Here is a 27,376-nt window from a genome sequence, read left to right as displayed (position 1 = left end):
TGCTGCCTGAATCATAATCATACACTGCGTGTGTTTGTTGGCCAGAGAACTGAGTGACTGAACCTGGTTATTCTCAAGTTTTTTTTTTTCTCCATTCTGTCACTGATGGAGTTTGGGTTCTTTGCCACTTGGTTCTCTGGCTTGCTTAGTTGGGTACACTTAATATTCAGCAATATTACTGATTTGACTTGCACTGACAATATTGGATGAGAAATCAACTTAGCTAGACGATGACATCACTGTTTTCTGCAGATCGGCTTTATAGCTGAACTCATTTCATAATTCATGTACTTTACACATGTATTGATCCGAAATGAATCAACACTGATAAATAAAGGTGACTTGACCCTGAACTTAGCACTTTGTGCTTCATTTATTCTTTTAGGGAGTGATAAACTCTTTGTTCTTTGCTAAAGGAAAACAAGAACATTTTTTATATAACTTTCCAAGACAACAACAAGATTTTCCAGGACATTTTACATTCTCCAGGACTGAAACATTAGCCATTAATTTTCCAGGTTTTTCAGGACACGTGGGAAGCCTGTAAGGGTTTTTATGTGTGAAACTGTGTCCACACTGAGTACATATGTTGGCATATCTGTTGGCAGGTCAGTGCGCTCTCTCCACTGTCCAGGTCTATGTGCGCATTAGCAATTTCTTCATGTGAGAAGTTCTTGCAACACAGTTTGCAGGTGAAAGCAGTCTCTGTGTGACGACTTATGTGGGTATAAAGGTTTTTTTTATGCCTGAAACTCTGTCCACACTGAGGGCATGTGTAAGGCTTCTCTCCAGTGTGAACTCTCATGTGGACTGTCAGGTTTTGTTTTTGAGTGAAACGTTTCCCACACTGTTGGCAGGTGAAAGGCTTCTCTCCGGTGTGAACTCTCGTGTGGTCATTAAGGCTTCCTTTATGAGTAAAACGTTTCCCACACTGAGGGCATGTGAAAGGCTTCTCTCCAGTGTGAACTCTCGTGTGGCTTTTAAGGCTGGCTTTTTCAGTGTAACTCTTTCCACACTGATCGCAGGTGAAGTGACTGTTAGATTTGGTCTTCTGAGCTCTTTTTTGTGAGGAAGTCTTTTCAGTTTCTCTGGGTTTTTCTCCATTGATGAAATCACACTGTTTCTTCTCATAGTGATCTTGCTCTTCCATTTCAACTAGTACTTCACTCTCTTCTTTCAGCACCATCAGGTCTAAAGCGAAAGACAAATACAAGTCAACAGTTTGACGTCACACAGCAACAGACATCAAAAACAACAACATGCTTGCTAGATCCTATATGCACTAAGATAGTGAAAGAGTTGTTCAGATCTATAATCTTAGAATTTCTTCTCAATATTGTTAACTATTTGCTTTCTTTAGGACACGTATTTGCATTTGTGGACAAGTATAAATGAAGACAAGTCTCATCAAGCACAAGTATAGCGTGCCATGGGTCATTCCTATGTTCCCAGGGTCTAAAGATTTATAAAATGTAAGATTTATAAAATGACAAACATGTGAAAAAGGGTCCTATGGTCCCCATATTTATTTTTTTACAGAGTGGGAACCTGAAAAAAAATGTTCCCAAGTTCTGTGTTTTAGGGTTACACGTTTATAAAATTGATAGACACCTGGAAAAATTAGTTATGAACTTTTAAAGTCCCCCTGTGGTAAATAAATCTGGGTTTTAATGTTGTTTATATGTCTTTGTGGTGTTTTTAATATGCTTTAAGACAAACCATGTGTAAGTTCATAAGTCGACACCATTGCTGAGTATTTCCTCCTTAAAACTGCAGTGAACCAAAGACAGTCTCAAAAACACGCTTTGAAATCGCTGGTGTTTCTGACGTCACAAACTACCTTGTAACCAATCAGATCAACGTGTGATCGTCAACCAGTGGATCTCTGAGCTGAGTGAGTGAGTGGAGGTGGGGCTCATTTGCATATTCATAGAACCACGTATACTAAATGAGGCAAGGGTCGAATTACAATCAAAATATTTTAAGGCATGAATAGATTTTTTTTTTCAAGAAAAAATTATTTAAATATGTCATTTTGGTGATCAAAGATGAGTTTTACGTAGGAGTATAACAATATATCGTGTCACAATATATTGCAATACAAAAATGCAACAATATGTATCGTGGATAGTGACAAACTGTATTGTGGATAGTTCACCCAAACTGAAAATTTGTTTCAGAGTTTTAGTGTCAGTACTACATTAAACTGCTATATATAATGTTGAATATTATGTTTAATAATGCAATGGGGGAATATTTGTGTGTCCTGATAATGCCAAATGTCTGATGTCACCAGTAAAAAGTGGCAGACATTATTTTAAATATACAGTGGGGAGAACAAGTATTTGATACACTGCCGATTTTTAAATAATTAATTAGCATTTTATTGCATGACATAAGTATTTGATCACCTACCAACCAGTAAGAATTCCGGCTCTCACAGACCTGTTAGTTTTTCTTTAAGAAGCCCTCCTGTTCTCCACTCATTACCTGTATTAACTGCACCTGTTTGAACTCGTTACCTGTATAAAAGACACCTGTCCACACACTCAATCAAACAGACTCCAACCTTTCCACAATGGCCAAGACCAGAGAGATGTGTAAGGACATCAGGGATAAAATTGTAGACCTGCACAAGGCTGGGATGGGCTACAGGACAATAGGCAAGCAGCTTGGTGAGGAGGCAATAACTGTTGGCGCAATTATTAGAAAATGGAAGATGTTCAAGATGACAATCAATCTCCCTCGGTCTGGGGCACCATGCAAGATCTCACCTCGTGGGGCATCAATGATCATGAGGAAGGTGAGGGATCAGCCCAGAACTACACGGCAGGACCTGGTCAATGACCTGAAGAGAGCTGGGACCACAGTCTCAAAGAAAACCATTAGTAACACACTACGCCGTCATGGATTAAAATCCTGCAGCGCATGCAAGGTCCCCCTGCTCAAGCCAGCGCATGTCCAGGCCCGTCTGAAGTTTGCCAATGACCATCTGGATGATCCAGAGGAGGAATGGGAGAAGGTCATGTGGTCTGATGAGACAAAAATAGAGCTTTATGGTCTAAACTCAACTCGCCGTGTTTGGAGGAAGAAGAAGGTTGAGTACAACCCCAAGAACACCATCCCAACCGTGAAGCATGGAGGTGGAAACATCATTATTTGGGGATGCTTTTCTGCAAAGGGGACGACTGCACTGTATTGAGGGGAGGATGGATGGGGCCATGTATTGCGAGATCTTGGCCAACAACCTCCTTCCCTCAGTAAGAGCTTTGAAGATGGCTCGTGGCTGGGTCTTCCAGCATGACAACGACCCGAAACACACAGCCAGGGCAACTAAGGAGTGGCTCCGTAAGAAGCATCTCAAGGTCCTGGAGTGGCCTAGCCAGTCTCCAGACCTGAACCCAATAGAAAATCTTTGGAGGGAGCTGAAAGTCCGTATTGCCCAGCGACAGCCCCGAAACCTGAAGGATCTGGAGAAGGTCTGTATGGAGGACTGGGCCAAAATCCCTGCTGCAGTGTGTGCAAACCTGGTCAAGAACTACAGGAAACATATGATCTCTGTAATTGCAAACAAAGGTTTCTGTACCAAATATTAAGTTCTGCTTTTCTGATGTATCAAATATTTATGTCATGCAATAAAATGCAAATTAATTACTTAAAAATCATACAATGTGATTTTCTTGATTTTTGTTTTAGATTCCGTCACTCACAGTTGAAGAGTACCTATGATAAAAATGACAGAGCTCTACATGCTTTGTAAGTGGGAAAACCTGCAAAATCAGCAGTGTATCAAATACTTGTTCTCCCCACTGTATCTAGTCAGTGACAGAGATCAAGCATATTCGTCTACAATAATTCAGTATTTTCATCTTCAGAATCATGAATATTGTTATTCTGGTGTCTCTATTGTCCTGTGCTTTGGGTTTCAGCACCAAGTCCAAGACTATTCATTTACACACACAATGAAATATAAAATGTAGCTTTTTAATCAACAGTGCAGTTTTTTGTTAACCTTTTATCATATGTCTTGGAGTATCGCAATAATATCGTATCGTGAGTTCAGTATCGTGATATGTATCGAATCGTGACATGAGGGTATTGTTACACCCCTAGTTTTAAGGGATAAAATGATTGATTACAGGGGGACTTTAAAAAGTTTTCTTAATGTGTGAAGACCATTGAACTGGGGAAAATAGGACCTTTTCAAGTGTTCATTATGTGCCTTATAAATGTGGGGAACATAGGATTGCTCCGGCATGCCACAGGGCTCAGTATTACTGTAGGTCCCCTGCTTTTCTCCTCCTATATGTGTTATGCAGATGATACTCAGTTTTATATTTCCTCACAACCTAAAAAAACCAACATCATCAAGTGCCAAGTACAGAGTTGCTTTCATTAAGGGGGAATCTACACAGTGTAATCTATAATATCAAAGATAAATTAACTGTATTTAATATTTAATTCAAATATGTTTTTGACTGAAATGTTTAATTCTGATGTGACCGGTTGAGGTTTGTTGGTGTGTAATTCTCAGATTGTGTTTATAGGTTTGAGAAAATGGTGATGTGTGTTAACAATCAAGAAAAACTGTAAAAAGGTATTAAGATCGGGATGAATGTCCTGTTGCGCCTGTGGTTGAGACGACAGGGCACGTTGTTGCATCTGTGATGGTTTTGAATAAGATATCGTCATAAACTGATAATACTTAAAGGTGATCGGAACAAGAAACCTGGAGTATCCCTTTAATGTTACACAAAATAATTGTTTTTTTTTAGGCTACTTCTATATTGTTTTTTCCTAATTCCTGTATTATAACGTGTGACATGTAGTAATAATGAATGTCCAATGTAGAAGTAAAAGTTTGTCTGGTCATGTGATCTCAACATGAGGCGACCCGCTCCATGTCAAATAAAGCTGCTTTAATTAGGACACTCGTACGACAAACTTCAAAAATATCATTCATTTCAGTAGAGCTGGATATATAAATAAGGATCAAATGACTGAGATCAGCGTTGAGAATGAAACTAACCTTCTCGTTCCTCAGTCTGTTCTCGCTTCACTTCAATCCTCACGTCTTCACTCTCCTCTTTAATCAATGCCATCTTTATAATAGTGCGTCTCAGTTGCTTTCCCAGGAGTTCTTCTGTGTGTTTGGACACTCTGTCATGTTGAAGATGAAAAGTATTAACAGAAACCCTAACCATAACTTTAATGAAAACATTTGCAGTTGGTTTGTAAAAGTTGTCTTTACACATTAAAGGTAGGGTAGGCAATTTCGGAGAGGCTAGCATTAGCAAGCTAGCTTTGAAAGCATAACATGTCCAATACAGTGGGAAAACATCGCTCAGTGCCGCAGCGCTAATACATTGAGAATCACAAATTTATTTATTTTTTTGTTTCAAACAGAGATCACGATTCTGAAAAATAGCTTGTATTTAACTAGAGGTTTTGACAAAATGTTAATTGCTGCAGTCTATTTAAAGGAACACGCCGACTTTTGGGGACTTTAGCTTATTCACCGTATCCCCCAGAGTTAGATAAGTCCATACATACCCTTCTCATCTCCGTGCGTGCCGTAACTCTGTCTGACGCACCCACCGCTAGCCTAGCTTAGCACAAAGACTGGAGGTAAACGGTTCTAACTTTAAGTTAAAAAAGTGACCAAGTTCCCCTTTAAACTAATCTCTTGAGTGAATGATTCAATTACAAATACACGTTTTAACAGTCACTTGTCTCCACCTACTGGTGTAACAATGTAATTGATACAATCTTTATTTGAAGTGCCAAGTTAATATCAAAAGATGATTTACTCTATTTTAATTTTGTGATAATAGGAATATCTGCAACACAGAAATAACGAAACTGTGTGGTTGAAAAGATCTGCTGTGATTCTGTCAAATGTTTAATAGACACAGGCGAATCGCCGTAATTTAGGAAAGAGATCACGTGGGTGTTTGAATCGAGATCGCCAACTTTTAACGATTTATACATGGTTATAATAAAAAATAACATGAATTATATAGTAGTTAATGAATACAAAACAGAATTGTATTTGGTTTTTCTTTTTTTGTGTGTAATGTTTATTTAACCAGGAATTTGTGACAACATTATGTGTAACCGGGACATGAATTTACATTTGATTTATAAATAAAATAAACAAACAAACTGAGATGAGGTGTGATGGAGATATGGAAATACACACGCTGACGGACAGGAGGACATCGGACCAAATGCAATGATTGGACGAACATTTTGTGATCCTGAGACTTCCACAGAAGATATATATATGTACATGTTTTAACATTTAGACCACTTCTAGTATTGACTGATATCAGGATGTAAAAAGAGTTTCACCCAGAGTAGCAGAAAGTGTTTATGAAACTGTTCTCATTGCATTTACACTGTTCTGACCAGCAGGAGTCGTCCGCGTCCCGAGCGAATCGAATCACTGAATCATTTGAATGATTTGGTTCAATTGACTCGGAGTTTAAAAAGGCACATTTTCTCTCATAACTTATTTCCAGTGTCCCGAATTCGTGTTTACGATAAACTGATTCACGTTATAGAGAGCGAAATGCGAAATGAGACGCACCTTTTTCTGTTACTCATGTATGGATGAGATTTACTCACAAAAACGTTCATTCATGTTAAATAAAACATTACGTTTGATTAAAAAAATATATATATTAAACTATTTTACATAGCTTGTAAAACGTTTTAACAGTTTGCACTGATTTAAAGACTTTAAATGCAAAACCACAAACCTTTCCTCAGAAACACAGACGCAGGAGTGCGGCGCTGCTTTATGACGTCACACCGCCACACCAAAATAAAAGTCCCGTTGTGTCTCTCTCTCTCACACACGCACACACACACAGTTGTCTACTAACTACTAAACAAAGAGTGCGAGATTGTGTCTAAAAGGCAATGCTGTAATGTTTGGGCGCAGAAACCAGTTATACCAGATATTACAGTATTAAAATGCAAATAGAGACAAATGTGGTTTACAAGATTCAAATACTCAAATACAAAAATCTTAAGGTATAAGAAATGTTATCTCATGATGACGTTCAGGTTTGCGTGTTACCCTGAGGTTTGTCATATGACTGTGAGGATGTGGTTTGAAAATGGCAAATATTATATCTCAAATATAAAGTAGTAGCTAGTGTCCCACGTTCACTAATCTAATGTGATGTAACCTAGATATTTTCTCCCATTGTTGTTCATTGTTATAAATGTCTCAAAATCCAGCCTTGAACAGGACTATAACTGTGATATTTCCACTGGGATCTCGTCTCCCAGGTGCCACTATGGACAGACAGATTAATAATGCTGTAAGAATCAACATCATAAATGTGTAATGTTGGCATATTTATTGCACAATATTCCCATAAAAACTGGGAAACAAAGATAAGGTCAAAAGGAGAGGCATTATGTACAAATACATCAATAAAATCTAAGCAGTATATACAGCTAACATTACCAATGCATGCCAGTAAATAAATTAAAATGTTTGTTGTTGTTGTATAAAGAAATAATTAGATATAAATACATATTCTGGAGAAGACAAGTGGATATAGATGTGTTTTTTTTTTTTTTTTTTTTTTTACAAAATGAAATAAATTGCAAGTCTGGCATCTCGTACATGTTTTACCCCTCTGCACTAATAACCTGCGATGCCTCGTAAAGCCCGTCTTCATCATGTCACGCTGATTAAGACTTGGATGGTTTGACCCAAACACAAAGTAAGCAAACCAATCATAAACATCTATGCAAGTCATGAACGGGTTGAAATATATGCTAATATTAACTCTTTCCCCGCCAGCGTGATTCAGACAAGTCGCCGCCAGCATCAGCATACTTGATCATTTTTCAGAAGTGTTCATGGCCCCCAGAATATGTTGTTGTATGAATATGTGAACATGCAATTTGCAGTTTCATTCTAGCTTCATGCATCATTTTTCTAATCAACACACAAAAAAAATTAATAATAATAAAAAAAAAGCTATTTTCTCTGCGTTTTGATCAAAATGTTGCTTTTTCCCCCAAAAACTAAATCATGCTTCTATCGCTTGTTTCTGCTTCTCTTTCACATCAGGAGATTCTCTATCAGAGGTGTGTGATAGCGCCCCCTACCGTATCGCAGTGGAAACACAGAAAGACGGACATTCTGTCAATGGCAGGGAAAGAGTTAATAACGCATATGCATGTTTCATCAGTAAACAAACTGGCTGCACGCTAACAATCGTCATTACACGAAGATTCAGCATTTCAATCCTGAAAGTACATGATTGTTGAATGTCCCTGGATCAGTGTTACAAAACAGTCCAGCACAAATGCGATGTAGTGAGTGAGTGTTGATCTCTCTCTCTCTCCCGGTGTATATAAACATCACACAGCACGTCACGATTAAATGACTGTTCAAATAATAAAAGTACATCTCTTGATACTCTTCCTCCACGGGACAGGTAAACACTGTTACCGCTAAAGTGACTTTGCCGAAACACAAAACAACAGAATGTCGAATCCTCAGAGCTCATTGGTGGGAGGTCGTGCCGTGGGGTTCATCTTTACTGGGTGACTGAGAACCAGACGTGAAAGTGTTTCATTTAACATGAGTGTGTGTGTGTGTGTGTGAGGTAGAGCTCTGGAAACAACAGGGTTATTCTCTTGTAAACACATTAAAAGGATATCAACATGATCACTCACTGCCACGATCGATTGAGAATATAACGTATTTAAAATCATAAAACTGATTTTAAGAGTCTTTGCTTCCTATGTTGATGTGAAGAAGGCGCCGGCCGCGAACGGCTTCAGTGTGTGTTCACGAACGCGAGGGCTTCTTTGGCTTCTACATTCAGACGTTGTGTGAAGAATTAAAAAACTCCGTCCACATTGTGAAGAAGTGATCGTCCGGAGAGGGTTTCTGGGAATCTGTGGGTTTGGGGAAGAGCATCTGTCCTGCAGTCTGCTCACCCTGACCCCGATGACCCCGATGACCCCGGTGACCCCGATGACCTCTACAGGAGGATCTGGGCCACGTACGGCGAGTGTGTGCTAGCTATGGCCGCTAGCAGAGGCAGGTCGTTCGACTCGATCCTGTGGGAATAAAGGGAACATCATCAGATCACTGGCTTTCGCCGGATACACACGCTAGTGCTGGGCGATGATATACTGGATACACTTGTAATTAAAAAAATTCACATTTTAAAAAAATGACTTGACTCATCACCACACCGGTTCATACCGAATACCAGTGTTGATTTTTGTCATGATATGAATTTTTTATATGTCGCTTAAAGGTGCAGTGTGTGAGTTTTAGCGGCATCTAGTGGTGAGGTTGTGAATTGCACCCAACAGAAGTTACGGTGGTCGACAGGAAGTGATGTCGTCGTCTGAGACAGCAGAGAGGAGCCAGTTAAACACTGAGGTTTCTTTACAAAGATACATTAAGAAATGATGTTACTGAGCGTGACGGTGAAGATGGAGAGGTTAAACTATAACTGATAAGCTGTCAAATGATATTACAGTGTTTCCCATACATTGGTTCACAGTATCAACACTGGCCGCCACTAACAGATTCTCCAGAAGGCTTTGACATCGCTGAATAAACTCGAGCACTGACCGTTTCACAGTCTAAACGCGGCGCGGGTGTTTCTGTATGAATGCATGTGAAGGGAACTGACTGTCTTTAGAAAAGTTTCGATGTTATTTTCATTGAATCTTTCTTCGTCTTTCCTGATAAAGCAGCGTTTATGAACGATATTTCTGCCGCTCCTACAGCGCCTCCTGCTGGACCTCTTTATAAACACTGCAAACCTGTATTATATTAATACTAGTGTGGATTTGTCTACAATATTCACTCATGACAGTAAAATAGGGCATTCTGGGTCAATCTACTGCAGTATCTCCTCTCTCACTCAGTAGAACATGTGGTGAACACCCCGTCATGCTTGGAAAAACCCCCGTCATATAATAATTGTGAGAAGTCCTGTGATATAAATGTTTGTTGTTAGCGCCCAGCACTAAGACTGTCCCAGCGTGCCGTGAGCCTTACCCCAGGACCATGCCCAGCTCCTTCACGTGCACTCGGGTCTGCCCCTTCAGGTACTCCGCCAGCATCTTGCTCTTGAAGTACAGCTCCTGCAGACGGTCCTCCAGATGCATGATGCACTGAAAGCAGAGCGAGAGTCACATCCGTGCCGACACACACAGTTCAGTTCAGCCTTTACCTGGCCCAAACACACCATACGCTACTAACTCGACCAGATTTGTAAAGACAAGCGTTTATGAACACATTGCCAACAAAGGAGAAGCTTTAAGGACTAGTAAATAAGAGCTTGATGGTTTAACACTTGAACATAATATTTAAGTAAAGTATGTTAGTGTGGTATGAAGCCAGACGGGGCCGAGAGCCACAGGACAGTTTTCCTGCCGGTTTTTGTTATGCTAATATGCCGCTCATTACGGATTACACTGGTTTCTCTGTCCTTGTGAAACGTGTTGAAGCGAGAGGGAGTGTAACTCACGAAGTTGGGAGACAGGTTGAGTCTGTAGAGCTGGTATGTGGACTGGAGCAGGCCGGACACGAGGCTGGACACCAGCACTTCTTGACCCAGTTTGTCGGAGGGTCGTCTCTGGCTGCTGGCCACCTGAACGCTCCACTTATCAGTGTCTGCGATGATGCACACGGCCTCCGCCAGCGGCTCGTCCAGCACTGGGTGCTGCACAACAAACACACACTTATCACATCACAGTCACAGTTCTGTGCATTTAAAGTCCTCCTGTGGTGTAAATCCAGCTTTTAATGTTGTTTATGTGTCTATGTGGTGTTTTTAATATGCTTTAAGACAAAGCATGTGTAAATTCATAAGTCGACACCATTGCTGAGTATTTCGTCCTTAAAACTGCAGTGAACCAAAGACAGTCTCAAAAACACGCTTTGAAATCGCTGGTGTTTCTGACGTCACAAACTACCTTGTAACCAATCAGATCAACGTGTGATCGTCAACCAGTGGATCTCTGAGCTGAGCGAGTGAGTGGAGGCGGGGCTCATTAGCATATTCATAGAACCACGTATACTAAATGAGGCAAGGGTGTCGGGTTACATTCAAGATATTTTAAGGCATGAAGACATTTATGTCATTGTGGTGATCAGATGAGTTTTAAAGAATACAATTATTGACTACAGGGGGACTTTAAATATGGCGCAACTCACATTAATGTCAATTAAGATCAATCAGATAAAACATTTGTTGAAGCAGCCCTTACTGCACGCAAGCAACACTGATTTGACACTTAGCAAGTACCACCAAGTGCTAGGTATGTGATCCACTGGAGGCGTCTTTACCTGAACTGCATGGGCCAGATCCGACACGAGGTTCTGCCTCAGCTTCTCGTCATTGGGCGCTCCGTGCAGAACGAAGTCTGGAACATATGTGGGACAGTATCCACCAAACAATGACCTCCCAAAGTTTGCAATGCTCGGTTTAGAGAAGTTCTCCACCAGCTTCTCCCTAGAAAACAGATAATCTCGTTCATTATTGACTCTTTTTTTACACAGCCTGTAAAATGCAGCTGTTTATTGTTTGTGCATTACATAATGTTAACAAATACAACCTTTGATTTTACTAATGTATCAGTAAATGTAGAAATGAATATTAGCTAAGATAAATAAATGCTGTAGAAGTATTTTTCATTCTTAGTTCACGTTAACTAATGTAGTTATGAACCTTATTGTAAAGTGCAACCTCCTGTTCTTCCCTAACCAGAGTCTTACCCGGGTAACGGCACCTCGAGCTCATCTTGCCAGTCGTTCGGCTCGTCGCTGTAGAACGGCCCGTCGGACTCGTGCCGATGAAGCTCCTGTCCGGCATCCTCGCTCTCGCTGTCGCCCAGCGCGCTGTCCGAGCTCTCGTTGCGTGGGATCTCCCAGTCGTTCAGCGGGAGAGCTTTCTTCTGGTCCACCGCTGGGCCTGGCGAAGGCACACTCAGCGAGATCTCGATGCCCTTGTCCTGCTCAGCAGAACAGCAGGTGTTAATCCCTGTTTGTGCAGCTTTCGGATAGACATCGTCAATAGTCCTGGTCTCCACAGGGTTGTCCTCACTGAAATACTCATCGAACATATCCGTGCAGTCCCCTTGCACTCGTGGCCCCCACTGAGACATCTTTCTAGTGAGGGACGGTGCATTCACGCCATCATTGGTCTTGATTTGGTCCAGTTTGAGCTTCGCCTCTGCGTTACACAGCCTCTGCTGGTTGTCTTTGAGAAGCTTCTTGTGTTTCTTGATCTCCTTCTCCACCTTTAATTGCCGACTCTCCATGTCAGATTCAGGAGACATGGAGTCTCCGATGAGGAATGTGACTTTGGAAGAGGGTTCGTTCTCGTCGAGATGAAAGGCTGGGAGGGTTGAGATCTTGTCGGGCGGCTTCTTCTCGAGCAGGGCGTTTGGGGAATTAAGGACCCTGGTTGGCTCGCCAGTTTTAACCTCAGGCACGTCCGCTGAAACCTCGAGCGAGGTTCGTCTCTCGCACGGCGAGGTGGATCCGATCTTTACCACGGTTTCCAGGCGAGTCTCGAGCCGCGGACTCTCCGCCTCCCTGCAAGGCAAGTTTATTTCAGATTTAAAAAAATGTACTCGATTAATCACACATTTTTTCTGCGATTAAATCGTGATTAAAAACACTTACGTTTTTATAGGTTTATATATTTAATAATGTAATCATTTCAAAGTTAATCTCCAAATTAATGTAGAGACAACATAGACAGTATATTTTAAATACTTGTTTAATGGCATCTTTTTATGAATGAAGGTCAGTATCACTGATACTAATACAGCTATTGATGTCTGGTTAAAAAAAAAAAAAAAATTCCCCCAATTTTAAACATTAATTATAGCCATTCAACATTACAGTGTGATCGAAAGCTATCGATTTTTTTTTTTACATTTATTAGGCTTCAAAAAATAACAACTTTTAATTTAAGTGAACTTCAAACAATCCTCACATAAACCCATAATAAATGTCATATTTACCTGTACCCTTCCTGTCTAATAGGTAGGACATATACAGAAATTGAATGAAGTTATCAAACAAAAAGGAATTAAAATAAATCACAAAATAAAAGCAAGGAAAATTAAAACCGTTATAAAAAAGAGATATAAAGATGATACAGTTATAAATGGAACTAAAAGAATAAAAGGATGATACATAGATAAACTTTTCACCTGGCAAAACGCGACATGTGCGTGTCATATTTTTCACAGCTCCCAGATTTACCCAAGGTGATTACACTGTGTCTGTGGTGTTCTTTCGGCGCGCCTAAGAAATCTATTGGACGTCTCCGATGGACCCGATTTCTCCCTAAAATCGGACAGGAGCTCAAAGACTGACTCACAGGGTAACCTCGGGTTCACTGCACCATCAGTCCCTCGAGTTTAATTACACGTCAGACTCACTACACCACCACAGACCCAGGTCATCAGCATGGTTTCATCTCTCAATTTCCCTAATTTAAGGTGCACTGTGTAATATTTAGGAGGATCTGTTGACAGAAATGCAATATCATATACATAACTATGTTTTCGGTGGTGTATAAAGAGCTTACTTAATGAACCGTTATGTTTTTATTAGCTTAGAATGAGGCATTTCTCTCTACACACACCGCGGGTCTGCTTACATTGACATGTTTCTACAGTGGCCCTGAGCGGACAAACGCGTTTCGTCACTATGTTGTTCTTCGTGTAAAGAAGCGAGCTAAAGTCAGCGAATAAAACACTGACACAATGATGAACAGGTAACAATAATATTCACATTCACAATAACATAATTTTACTGAATAATCAAGTAAACATAATTTCTTAATTTATCTTTGTAAAGAAACTTTATAACTGGCTACTCTCTGCTGTCTCAGACGACAACATCACTTCCTGTCGGCCACCGTAACTTCTGTTGGGTGCAGTTCACAACCTCACCACTAGATGCCGCTAAAACTCACACACTGCACCTTTGAGCCAATTATGTTTGTCTCTTACCCAATTCTCAGAGCCATTTGAGTTCAGTTTAGAATCACAAGGATTCCTCTCACCTGCAGACGGGAGCGTCTCCGTCGGGTGCAGTGGGATGGTTATGCTCGTCTGAAACCTCGGCCTCCATGTACGACCTGCTCTGTAACCCGTCCTCAGCCTCGGCACTGTGGGTCAGGTAGTCCTGGCTGGGCTTGTGCATGGTGACCAGCACGTACTCGGAATCCTCCACCTCTCCGGGGCGCAGCGAGGTGGTGATGAGCGAGCCGGGCATGACGATGGCCTCGTCCTCGGCGCTCTCCAGCAGGTGCATCTCCAGCAGCTCTGAGCAGCGGATGAAGTACGTCAGCACGTAGAGGAGCCGCTGGACCAGCTCCTGGCGCCGGCCCACCACCACCGTACGGGACAGGCGCACCGGGGAGCCGATCGCACCGTACAGGTCACCTGCAGAAAACACAACCTTATTAACCAAACAACTCATACACATGAGGAACCAAATATGAAATGTGATGCAATGTGGAAAAAGACACATTGCAAAATTAGCCTTCAATCCTGTTATGCAGTGACATTTGACCCCTTAACAAGGGCTTGATTTTACTAACATCACATGTAAGATGACGACGTCATAACATTTATGAACATGCCATCATTGCACTATAGAAACTTAAAAAATGTACTTGTCATTGAATCATTAATTTACGAGATTTGTTCAAAAACTGTGATTTTTTTTTTACATCTTTATGAGTAAGTCATTGAATCATTTATTCAAAATAATATATATATTTTTTTAATAGACTGCAGCAATACACATTTTGTCAGAAACTATAGTAAATTAGCCTATATGTTATATTGTTTAGTTGTCTGTTCAGAATTTTATTATAAATATTAACTAGATCATGTAAGTCATAAGTCGACACCATTGCTGAGTATTTCCTCCTTAAAACTGCAGTGAACCAAAGACAGTCTCAGAAACACGCTTTGAAATCGCTGGTGTTTCTGACGTCACAAACTACCTTGTAACCAATCAGATCAACGTGTGATCGTCAACCAGTGGATCTCTGAGCTGATTGAGTGAGTGGAGGCGGGGCTCATTTGCATATTCATAGAACCGCGTATACTAAATGAGGCAAGGGTGTCGAGTTACATTCAAGATATTATAAAGCATGAAGATTTTTTTTCCAAGGAAAAAAAACGTTTAAATGCGTCATTTTGGTGATCAAAGATGAGTTTTAAAGGGGGACTTTAAAGGTTCTTAAAAAAACTTTATTTTTTAGAGTGTAGTAAGAATCAGTGCTCCCTAGTTTTAGTAGCACATTGTGGGCTTTTTTAAGGAGCGAACATTCCAGTGCACTAAACGGATTTCACAATTTAGAGAGCAGATCCTTTAGCGCCAATCTCACACTTGAACCAGCTAAATCAAGGTCTTCAGGATCACTAAAACTTCCAGGCAGGAAAGTGTCCCTCCAGGAGCAGGACTGGACTTCAACAATGGAGTTGAAGCTAAACTCTGCAGGAGTGTGTGTCCCGTACACTGCTGTAACTCGCTGCTCACTATCACAGTACGACACATCACTGAAGAATCCACTAGCTAGTCTCGACTGTTTCCCGAAACCATATTGTTGCAAATTGGTCGTTCAACCACGTTGGTTAATGATGTCACGCAGGTGGAGGAGTGATAACTACTTCTAATGAATCTGTTTGAGATCTAATTAATGCGAGATGTTTTGCTATAAATTACGGACTGGCATCTGAAGACTATTTCTCATTTTTCTCAGTTATTTTGCTATATTTCCAGATTCAGTCATAGACTCGTTCTCACACACTAGAGCTCGTTCACACATGCGCACTCTTCAAAAACTTAAACTAAAAGACGTAAATGACATTTGCATGTATTCTAAATAAAAGACACAGGTTGTACTGAATGTCAGCTTGATTATTTTGCTCAAGATTAGGATTTATTGAGTCCACGTGTCATGAACCTCTGCTCTAAAGCATGTGGTTCACTGTGGGCATTTGCATCTACACTCCACTAGATGGCAAAATGCACAAATATTTTTGCAGTCTTGTAAGCTTCATTTACCAAGCTGTGCCCAGAGTGGGTTGTAGGGATGTGTTTTGGCCAGCATGTCCACACTGGGGGAGGAGTGCTTCTCCAGGAAGATCTTCAGGGGCGGCTGACCGTTGGGCATGACCGTGGGGACCCAGGCCAGATGGTTCGTGAGAACTGCAGTGAGGAGCGCTGGGAGGAATCTGAAGGCAAGAGAGAAAGCATGCAACAACATGGTTACGAAAACACCCATCACTCACACTTATCACTAGGGTTGGGAATCGAAAATCAATTATAAAAAAAAAAAAAAAAATAAAAAAAAAAAAAGTACTATAAAATGTAAAATACTCGTTATAAAATGAAAATTTTGATTCCTCTTATCGATTCCTTTGTGAATATTTTAATATGACTTTAAACAATTCAAGCGTGAGACGGCGCTTGTATCAGTATTTTGGTATAGTATGTGTATCATTATATTGGATCCGTGCAGCTCTTAAAGTGACAGTAGCCTAATATTCCTGCTGCCGTCTCTATAACGCTAATCAAACAAAAGACAGAGAGAAAATTCACTCGTTCTCGACTGAATAGCTTTTGTAACTATATTTGTAATGTATTTTATTTATAAAGTACAGTGTTATTTTACATTTGATTACAGTTTCTGAACCTGAATTTATTTTTTTCGATTTATTTCAATCGTATCTTTGTTCAGTTGTGTCTATTTGTTGCGATAGTAATTAAAAAAGAACAAATAAAAAAAATTAGCAGAGTGTTTACTTGTCTTTAATAATGCTTGAAGTTTATATTAGTTAGGCTAGTTGTTCTTCTATGGTGTTTGTAAACCACAGGCAAACGCTGCTTGTGTAAGTGTTCTTCAGCCTGTGGATTTCCATTCATGATATTCAGTTACAACTACATGTTTTGCAATAAGACTAAATGCGACTGATATCTAAGGTTGTTGTTTTTTATTACCTTATTGGAATCGAAATTAGGAATTGATAGACAGAATCGAAATCGTTAAAATTCAAACCCTACTTATCCCAGCATGCAATGCCTTGAGAAGTACGTGTGACGTTACTCAACTGGTTCTTGGAGGCTTGCTCCATTAGCAGCGCCAGCTCCCTCATGAAGTGGCCACACAGCTGGTTCTTCTCAGGTGGACCCGACATCATGGTGAGCCAGACGGGCTCGGACACGCGTGGCATCGTGTACAGGTTGCAGATGGTCGTCCTACAGGCCGTCCGCACACACACACACACACACATACACACACACACACACACAGACAGAAGAGCTTTTGTCAACAGTTGAAACAAAGAGCGTTTCAGTTGCGCAGGGCTGCCGGCTGGGAAAGACCACGGCAGCATATGTGACGTCTGGAAGTGTCCTGCAGACGGGGAACATGGGCCGCGGTCCAGGGCTCTCATTCATAACCGCTGCGTCACACAGAACTGCCCTGAATGAGCCGTACGCCACTTCACACGCATAAGTTGTGTGATTTATTAAAAACAAACTCTGATCCATGCGTACGAACATTTTGCCGACATTTTGGATCTGAGGGAGTGAAGGCAGATGAAGGACAACCACTTCAAATCTTCATTATGAGTCCTAATCATAAATATTCACAATAACAGTTTAAAATAACAGAATGATTTAAACTCTGTTTTACATCTGATTTACACATTTAGATTAAATATTCCATTCTCATTAATGGAGTTAAGCACTTAAATTACATTAAATCATTACTGAGAAGTTACAAAAAATGTTGATATTCTAATAAATAGAAATATTAGTAGTGGATGTGATGCGTTTGAACCCTTTTCCTGAGGCTTGCTGTGTTTTAATGTTTGCTTAGCGGATGATAATAGCAGAAAATATTTTCATGTGAATAATTATCAGTAATGCACAATAAGGCCAATCTATTTCCATTAAAAATATAAAGCAATTACAAATAGCATTCTGCCAGTGGAAAAGATTGAGAAAAACTTTCTCTGAAATATATTTTATACTATTTGATTGATTTATTAAAAAACAAGGCAAGGATAGGCTACTAAATGATTGTTAGCAATGTAATGTGACGCACATCCGCATCTCATGTTTTCCTAATGTCTTGTACCGTTAAACATGGAATCACGTGGATGATTATGCATATGCAAATGATATGCAGATGAGGATCTGCATAGTAAACGAGGCATTGTAAGCTCATATATGGTTATTTCGGGGAGGAGACGCATGTGAGCACAGTCTTCCGCTGACTGGGGTTTATAAAGGGGATTTAGCGCAGGTTCACACGCTTTTATAAGGCTGAATATGTTTTTGGCTTTCGGGCGCACGTCCACTTTTAAGTGCGGATCCTACACAGTTTTATAAAAGAGACCAGAGCTTAATGCCGTGATGCCACTTGAAATGGTAAGTTTAGGACAGAGATTAGGACTGCTTCCTCCACTTTATTATACACAAAGAAGATCTCAGGATTCTACAGCAACTTTAATTCCAATCTGTAACGCAGAAGTGACCTGAGCAGATTTCCCACGTGTTGTTTACCATCACTGGTGCTGATTAGACGCTGGGAAAGATGCAGATGTTTGCACAAACACCCGAGCATGTGCTGCTAACAACCTGACACTTGGAAAAGGGACAAAGTACACCCTTCCCGAGCCGAACTACACTTCCCAGTACTGAAGTTAGTGTGCAGTGGGCTATAAAAAGCCTCATGCAGGAGCAGCGAACAGACAGAAACTGCTTTAGCACTGGATTAGGTCTTCTTTCATAAACCGCTCTGACAGAAAACGACACGCGCTAAACGTTCGTCACTCCAAATAAGGGCTGGGTGATAATTTAAGACATGAATTCACAATATAGCCCTACTACATATTAACAACATTTGATTAAACTTGTAATAAATGCATTGAATGTCACTGGTATGCTAGATAATGATGAAAAAAATAAATATTGATGTGTATTGTTATACTGCTGCATATGCACTAAGTTTTTAATGTTGTTTACATGTCTATATGTGGTGTTTTTAATACACTTTAAGACAAAGCATGTGTAAGTTCATAAGTCGACACCATTGCTGAGTATTTCCTCCTTAAAACTGCAGTGAACCAAAGACAGTCTCAAACACACGCTTTGAAATCGCTGGTGTTTCTGACGTCACAAACTACCTTGTAACCAATCAGATCAACGTGTGATCGTCAACCAGTGGATCTCTGAGCTGAGTGAGTGAGTGGAGGCGGGGCTCATTTGCATATTCATAGAACCACGCATACTAAATGAGGCAAGGGTGTCGAGTTACATTCAAGCTATTTTAAGGCATGAAGAAAAAAAGTTTAAATATGTCATTTTGGTGATCAAAGATGAGTTTTAAGGGATACAATGATTGACTTGTATTTCCTTTAGACATAAATTTGTTTAAAATGTGACCTAAACAAAAAGCTGATGGTTGACCAATGAACTTTGGCAATACAAACACCAGATAGTGACGCACTATGATCTTCCGCCAGATCGCCAGAGCTCTGGGAGTATAATTAGCCCGCTGGAGGTGGGAAATCTGAAAGATTTGTTTGTCTGTTCCCTTGAACATTATTGACTATTCTGGTCTGTCCTGACAGTATGTGAGGGAGATAAGGTTTCTGTGGGTCAGGTTGCTCTGGCCACACACCAACAGGCATATGACTTGGAAGTTTGAGATGGTGCATTAGTGGGTCGGCTCTGAAGCACTGACACGGACAGAGCTTATTTTACAGCGACGCGAGCCCTCGCTCGGCTGCCTCCACAGGAGACTTCAGGATATGGTCCATACTCCTTTTTAAAAGCATTATTATTATTGTACACTAATATATTAATGGTCAGGTTAAAGCTCACACTACACAGAATTTAAAATGTAGACAAAACAGGACGTGCACAAGTATTTGGCAGGTTCGAGCAGGAAGTGAGACTGGAATTACTGACGACTCGTTTCAGGCGGCTCAGAATCGCTTCTTTCTTTCTTTTTTTTCTTTACTTTATTTCTTTACTTTATTCTTAATCTGATCAATAAATTAAATTAGAATAATAAGACACTATAGGGCTGTTACCAATCAAATTAAATAATTTACACTGAAAAATGAACTGCATTAACTAGTTATGAGACTGTTTTAAATATTTATTTGAATACACAAATAAAAAATATCAGAAAGAATGCTAATTTTAAACATGAAACTAAACCACCAGTAGGTGGCGGCAGGTGACCGTCTTAATGAGAGTCAATGAGTCATTCATTTAAACGATTCGTTCAAACGGCTGATTCGTTCAGGAATGAGGCAGTTGTTTATGAATGAGTCATTGAATCTTTGACTCAAACGATTCGATCAAAACGCTGAATCATCAATCATTTAATTTCTTGTTTATTGAACTGTATTATGAAATCAGTGTCACATTTTCAATCGTGATGGTATTCAGCACTCTTGGTCATGTGATGTTGCTTAACTGTATCCTATGTTATCAATATAAAAGCTCCACATTTTGAATGTTTACCGTAGTATGTTAACAGTTAAAGTATGGTAACTTTGGGTGAGCTGCGCTTATTTCTTGCAATTTCTCCTCAACAGCACAACCTTGTTACCATCAGTACATTATATATTACATTATTATTCACTATCAATCACCACTTACACTAAATAAATGCAGAATCGGTCTCGTGTTTTGGTGATTCCCTAGTTATTTTTTGTTATTGCCGTTTTAATCAGGATACTCGTCCGGTCAAGCAAGTAAAATTCACTTTCACCCGCCCCTTCAAATAACCTACTGGTCTCGGACAAGCATTAATGTCGAGCCCTGATGACATACTCAATTTTAATGACAACTGACAGATATTTTCAAAAATTTGACACCAAATATGATTGAAAACGTCTTTGAAATGTATAATGTTTCTTGCCGTCATGCACATGATGAGTTATCGTGTGAATCGTGTCAAAGGTCATGGTGCTCACGCTGTCGTTCATACAGGACCAGAAGTAGAAGATTAAACACCTTCACTTGCAATGATTCAGTGAGAGCGCTCCCAGATCAGCGCTGATCTCGCGTCACATGGGTGGATAAGTGGGTCAAAGTGTCCATTAAACCTTTGGCTGGACTTTTGTTGGAAGCAAATAACCAAAACACCTGGTGATCAGCGTTCACAGACATGTCATCACACACACTCACCTAAACTCATTGAGGCCGTCCACCATTCGACTGTACGCCAAAGCTCTCTGGCTGGCATCCGCTGACCTGCGGCTCAGTATCATAGCCTGCGAACACAGAGCCGCGTAAGAGAGACTCAACAGGTGGCACAGGGTCAAGAAAGGGTCAAAAAAGACGAATGGAGTCTAACCTGCTCGGTGGCACTTTTGAGTTTGTTCATGTGGCTCTCGAAGAGCGGAAAGTGAGAGAAGAAGAAGTCCTGGAACTTGGCGTTCTCTTCCTCATTGGGCGAGAGCAGAAAGATGACACCGATGGCGATCTTCTTCTTCCTGGCGACGCCCAGACTCGGCCCGCTGTTCTCATCAGACATGTTGAAGCTCTCCTCCACAGACCTGCAATGCAAACCAGTTACACAGTGCCCGAACCACACTCTGAACCCTCAAGTGTGAGTCGGCTCACACTAATGAGTCCCCAGTACTTTTTGTTATTTCTCATTTCTCATTTGTTAGAGAGGACCTATTATGTTGTTTCTCAAAGTTGTTTTCAGGTTCTACTAGAGCAGGCTTTCCTGCTTGAATGTTGATTATTTTCCTCATATTCTCCACTGTTGCGGCTCCTCTCTTCCCAGTCTGTCAGTAACACTCTGTTTACTTCCTGTCTCTATGAAGCCCCTCCTTCTGAAAGGCACACTGTGCTGTGATTGGTTGGCTGGAGCAGTGTGCTGTGATTGGTTGAGTACTTCGAGTGTGTTTGGGAAATGTCACGCCCCTTTCCATAACTGCCAGTTTAACACACTACTAACTAACTCAACCAGGCCCCGCCCCTTTATTCTGCGTATTAATTATTATAATGAGGAATATTGAGACGTGTTCGTTCCCGGAAGAAACTCAAGATGTGTGTCAATGTTAATAAATAAAAAAAGACTGAGAAAAATCACTGAATAACTTTAGTAGCTTTAATAAGAATTCATGTATATAAATGATAATTAATGTAGATTTAATGCGCATTTAATACATACAGGGAAGACTTTTCCATTTCTGTCGTATTTCTGATAAAAACACTGTTTATTCCTGTTTACTTGTCTTTAAATTTCATGGTCTCTAATATTTTGGTATCATAACAAAATAAGGCAAAAATAACTACTATATCTCCTTATGGTGATGTTCATCTTGCCCAGCCCTCACTGTAATGCAGTGTGTGTGTGATACACAAGTGTGTGTGTGTGTGTGTGTGTGTGTGTGTGTGTGTGTGTGTGTGTGTGTGTGTGTGTGTGTGTGTGTGTGTGTGTGTGTGTGTGTGTGTGTGTGTGTGTGTGTGTGTATGAGAGTCGCACCATCGAGGGAAGACGCCGTTCTCCAGGCTGGTGGTCTGGCTGCGTAACCAGCGCCTCTGGTAGCTACTGGCACAGCTACTGGCGAGAGACGAGCCCGGGGACGGGAACGGGGTGATCAACAGACTACTGAGAGACGCTGCGGGGAACAGAGGAGCAGAGAGTCAGTGAGCGCACACACACACACACACACACACACAGTCACTCACTATCACACACACTGGGATTGGGATTGACTCTTTGGACTGAAGTATCAATCCCAATCTCAAGAACACACTGAAGTAAAACTGATTTGGTGTTCCTCTAACAGCAGGTGTTCAGGCGCTGGAGGAGCTCAGTGGAGATGAAGCGCGTGTGCCTGAATTAGCCTCCTCGTTTACTAGCGCTGACGGGCAGTTTGGGGAAGGGCTAAATATAAGCATGAGTGTGTGTGACGCAGCATTAGCCGAGCGAGAGATCCCAGCTATGCTCTTTCCATTGCACAAGCTTTTCCAGATCTCAGATATTCCTGAGCCGCGACCCCAGGCTGAGCTTCAGGACGTCCCGACACCAGCGCACTCTCATTCAGGACACAACAACATGTTCATATCAAGAAATTCGAGAGATTTCGGAGACAGATTTATCGGTGCGTTAATAATGTTGAATCAGAATAAGTTCCTCTTGCAGCATCTCTTCTCTTCTCTGATGACGAGGGCGGGGCTATAACCTGTCACTCACATGAGATCAGCCAATAGCAAACCACAACCATCCAATCAATTCCCCACGGACACAATCAAGCTCCGCCCACATTAGTTCTTGTTCCAGAAGCGGTTCACTCGCATATACGACACAGAGGAGAAAAGACGAGAGCAACTGCCCTTTCACAATGACTTCAGTTGCATTCTAAAGTCTCTAATAAGGAAACGTCCTGAGATTTGAGAGTGAATCTCACTTTACTATCCTCTGATATTTCCTATCACAAATGACTTTAAGGGCCCTATGATTCAAGTGACGTAGAAAACATTGTGGAATCCAGTCATAAAAATAGACTTCACAGTATAACACGGAATTTGGCAAATTTTGAATGAATGAAAAGTAGGGCTGTACATTTAACCCTTAAACGCAAACCTCGGGTCTTTATGGACCCGGGACGTCATTCTCTACTCTCCTCATTCATTTGTTAAAGGGGTGGTATAATGCTTCTTTTCACAAGATGTAAAATAAGTCTCTGATGTCCCCAGGGTGTGTGTGTGTGAAGTTTTAGCTCAAAATACCCCACAGATATTTTTATATAGCATGTTAAAATTGTCACTTTTTGAGGGTGAGCAAAAACGCACCGTTTTTGTGTGTGTCTCTTTAAATGCAAATGAGCTGCTGCTCCTGGCACAGAGGGTGGAGCTTGTGTGTGTGTGTGTGTCCCTTTAAATGCAAATGAGCTGCTGCTCCCAGCACAGAGGGCGGAGCTTCAAGAGCTTGTGTGTGTCCGTCCCTTTAAATGCAAATGAGCTGCTGCTCCTGGCACAGAGGGCGGAGCTTCAAGAGATTCAAAACTTGCTCTGTCTTCAACTGCAGGAAGAACTGGAGCGCGTCACAAATTAACCAAAACTCGGCGTATAGGACACTTGCCTCACAGACATGAGAAATATGCCTATAGTAGCTTGAAATGTCTTTTAAACAAACAATTAAAATCGAAAACAAATACACTTTGATTACATAATCCAAATGAAAGGTGGATTTTACTCTATAGGAGCGCACGCGTTCACTAAACTGCAGAGATGACGAGTCAGCAAACTCAACTTCATTTTTGCAGCCAACACCGACTCAGAAAACACTAGTTTATCTCATTATGAGCACATGACCTTCATCTCCAGAGCTGCTCTGAGCAGCAACAATCACAGTTATTAAAACATTATTTAAGGAATATCACATTTTTCATTAATGTATCAATTTAACATGTAATTCTCTATTTGTGTGCAGCACTTTGTTTGCTTTCAATCAAATATGAATTCAGCAGATCATATTAAAATTTAATTCAATCATTAAAATGCAATTTTAAAAGAATGTAAATGAAAGATAAAATGGAATCTACTGAAAAAGCAAAATGGATTTCATGGCAAATATGACATTTTCTTAATTATAGCCCAGAAATTAAACTAAACAACTGCATGCAGTAATTGTGTGTCCCATCAGACACTTCAACATGTGTGTGTCGAAACTGAAGTGTGTGTGTTCTGCAGCTTTAACACCTGTGTGTCCAAGCTGAAGTGTGTGTGTGTTCTGCATCTTCAACATCTGTGTGTCGAAGCTGAAGTGTGTGTGTTGAAGCTGAAGTGTGTGTGTTCTGCATCTTCAACATCTGCGTGTCGAAGCTGAAGTGTGTGTGTCCCATCAGACACTTCAACATCTGTGTGTCTAAGCTGAAGTGTGTGTGTTCTGCATCTTCAACATCTGTGTGTCTAAGCTGAAGTGTGTGTTCTGCAGCTTCAACATCTGTGTGTCCAAGCTGAAGTGTGTGTGTTCTGCATATTCAACATCTGTGTGTTGAAGCTGAAGTGTGTGTGTGTGTGTTCTGCATCTCACCTGAGCGAGCGATGCCACTGTCCCGCTCATCGTACGGTCCTCGGCCCGGCATGTCCATCGGGTTACTGTGACCTGAGAGGAAGAGACAAACAGTCACGCAAGAGACTCTTAAAGAGTTTGATCACCCGTACCCTCCACCATCCATACATCCAGGCATCTCATCACCACTGTGCTCTACACACACACACACACACACACTCACACACATGCTTACAGCGCAGGCAGGAGAGGGACACCGGTGGCTTATGGGGGACAGGCTGGTCAAAGCTAGAGTTCACACCCGCTCAGATCTACCAGTTACACGTGATGTTGTCACAAGCAAAGCACTGGATGCACATGCACATGCACACACACACTCGTACACACACACACGCCAACCTGAAAAGAAAGAGGCGCTCTTGATGAGGCGGAGAGGGCCTTGCTCTGAGAGCGCCCGCCGCGGGCTGCAGAGCTGAGAGAAACCTGTGACGCGCACACGGCCAGGAGAACAGGAAGAACACACACATCAGACGGTTAGTCAAGTACAGGACGCACACACACCTCAACACAACGCTGTGTGGCGCTTCGGAAAGAGTCTCTTCTGCTCACCAACGCTGCATTTATGCGATCAAATATTGTTACAATTTAAAACAGCTGTTTTGTGTGTGAAGATGTGTGTATTTTTCATCAGATAAATGCAGTGTTGGTGAGCTGGAGAAAAGCATCACATCTCGAACGGCTCCGAGGCTTTGAGCGCGAGTGTGTCTGAAGCACACAGACAGATTAACACCACAGAACAAACACACAGTGTGTGTGAGTGAGTCTGTGGGACTCGTTTATCTGGTGAACAGTGCCATTCATTCTGAGAGTGTTGCACACAAACGCTAAACTCAACTCAAACACACACTGGCCTTCAAAAGCCTGGGATCGCTGAGATCTGAGAAACATTAAAGAAGTCTCTTCTGCTCAGCAAGGCTGCATTTATTTGATTAAAAATGCAACAACAACAAAAACAAAAAAACAGTAATATTGTTAAATATTATGACAATGTAAAATAATTGTTTTCTATGTGAATATACAGTAGAGTGTAATTTATTCCTGTGATCAAAGCTGAATGTTCAGCATCATTACTCCAGTCTTCAGTGTCACATGATCCTTCAGGAATCACTCTAATATGATGATTTGATGATCAAGAAACATTTATGATTATTATCAGTGTTGAAAACAGTTGAGGACAAATTTTCAGGATTCTTTGATGAAAAGAGAGTTCAAAAGAACAGCGTTTATCAGAAACAGAAAGCTTCTGTAACATTAAACACTAGTGTTCACAAGTTTGGGGTCAGTAAGAATTATTATTTATTTATTTGTTTTTGCAAAGAAACTAAAAGAAATTAATACTTTTATTCAGCAATGATGCATTAAATTGATCAAAAGTGTCAGTAAAGACATTCATAATGTTACAAAAGCTTTCTATTTGAAATAAATGCTGTTCTTTTGAACTTTCTATTCATCAAAGAATCCTGATAAAACATTGATAATAAACAGCTGTTCGACATTGGAATATTATTTAACAATATTACTGTTTTCTTTCTGTATTTTTAATCAAATAAATGCAGCCTTGGTGAGCAGAAGAGACTTCTTTTAAAAACATGAAAGATCTTACCGATCCAGAACTTTTGAATGTCAGTGTGTGTGATGATCGGGCAACGCTCACGAAAACATGTTCAGGTCAGGGGTCACTCTAAATGCACTTTATCACGTTTCACATCAAGGCTCTATTTAAGTCCAGTAGGAGCTGTTGTGTTGTACTTTAGTTTCATGACAATTAATCACATTTTCGGCTGGATAACGAATGACAGGGACACAAGCTAACGGGCGGATACAAGCTAACGGGCGGACACAAGCTAACGGGCGGACACAAGCTAACGAGCGGACACAAGCTAACGAGCGGACACAAGCTAACGGGCGGACACAAGCTAACGAGCGGACACAAGCTAACGGGCGGAAACAAGCTAACGGGCGGACACAAGCTAACGAGCGGACACAAGCTAACGGGCGGACACAAGCTAACGGGCGGACACAAGCTAACGGGCGGACACAAGCTAACGGGCGGACACAAGCTAACGGGCGGACACAAGCTAACGGGCGGACACAAGCTAACGGGCGGACACAAGCTAACGGGCGGACACAAGCTAACGGGCGGACACAAGCTAACGGGCGGACACAAGCTAACGAGCGGACACAAGCTAACGGGCGGACACAAGCTAACGGGC

General features: G+C 41.1%; 2 protein-coding genes across 4 annotated transcripts in view; both read right to left on the bottom strand.

The window, feature by feature from the left end:
* Positions 1-140: 140 nt before the first annotated feature.
* Positions 141-6,826, bottom strand: LOC311276826 (uncharacterized protein). Its single transcript, XM_084386772.1, has 3 exons — positions 6,765-6,826; positions 5,030-5,160; positions 141-1,191 (listed from the first exon to the last, which is right to left on the bottom strand). The coding sequence occupies exons 2-3, from the start codon at positions 5,100-5,102 to the stop codon at positions 554-556; spliced, it is 711 nt and encodes a 236-aa protein (XP_084242898.1). The 5' UTR covers positions 5,103-5,160; positions 6,765-6,826; the 3' UTR covers positions 141-553.
* Positions 6,827-7,356: 530 nt separating this feature from the next.
* fnip1 (folliculin interacting protein 1) overlaps positions 7,357-27,376 on the bottom strand; it is a 36,626-nt gene continuing 16,606 nt past the window's right edge. For 2 of the 3 annotated variants that reach the window (XM_084386541.1, XM_084386540.1), the window contains 13 exons: positions 25,503-25,586; positions 25,125-25,196; positions 22,569-22,704; positions 21,426-21,627; positions 21,257-21,342; positions 17,153-17,299; positions 16,106-16,275; positions 14,088-14,469; positions 11,780-12,601; positions 11,351-11,516; positions 10,530-10,724; positions 10,058-10,173; positions 7,357-9,099 (listed from right to left, as the gene is read on the bottom strand). In XM_084386541.1, the coding sequence (XP_084242667.1) occupies positions 9,021-9,099; positions 10,058-10,173; positions 10,530-10,724; positions 11,351-11,516; positions 11,780-12,601; positions 14,088-14,469; positions 16,106-16,275; positions 17,153-17,299; positions 21,257-21,342; positions 21,426-21,627; positions 22,569-22,704; positions 25,125-25,196; positions 25,503-25,586 (2,657 nt within the window). In that variant the 3' untranslated portion in view covers positions 7,357-9,020. The remainder of the gene's footprint in view (positions 9,100-10,057; positions 10,174-10,529; positions 10,725-11,350; positions 11,517-11,779; positions 12,602-14,087; positions 14,470-16,105; positions 16,276-17,152; positions 17,300-21,256; positions 21,343-21,425; positions 21,628-22,568; positions 22,705-25,124; positions 25,197-25,502; positions 25,587-27,376) is intronic. The other variant, XM_084386539.1, reaches the window with a different exon arrangement.

This window comes from Rutilus rutilus (genome assembly GCF_951802725.1).
Source record: "Rutilus rutilus genome assembly, chromosome: 18".
Taxonomy (NCBI): domain Eukaryota; kingdom Metazoa; phylum Chordata; class Actinopteri; order Cypriniformes; family Leuciscidae; genus Rutilus; species Rutilus rutilus.
Note: the sequence above shows the minus strand (reverse complement) of the source record. Positions and strands in the feature narration are given on the sequence as shown.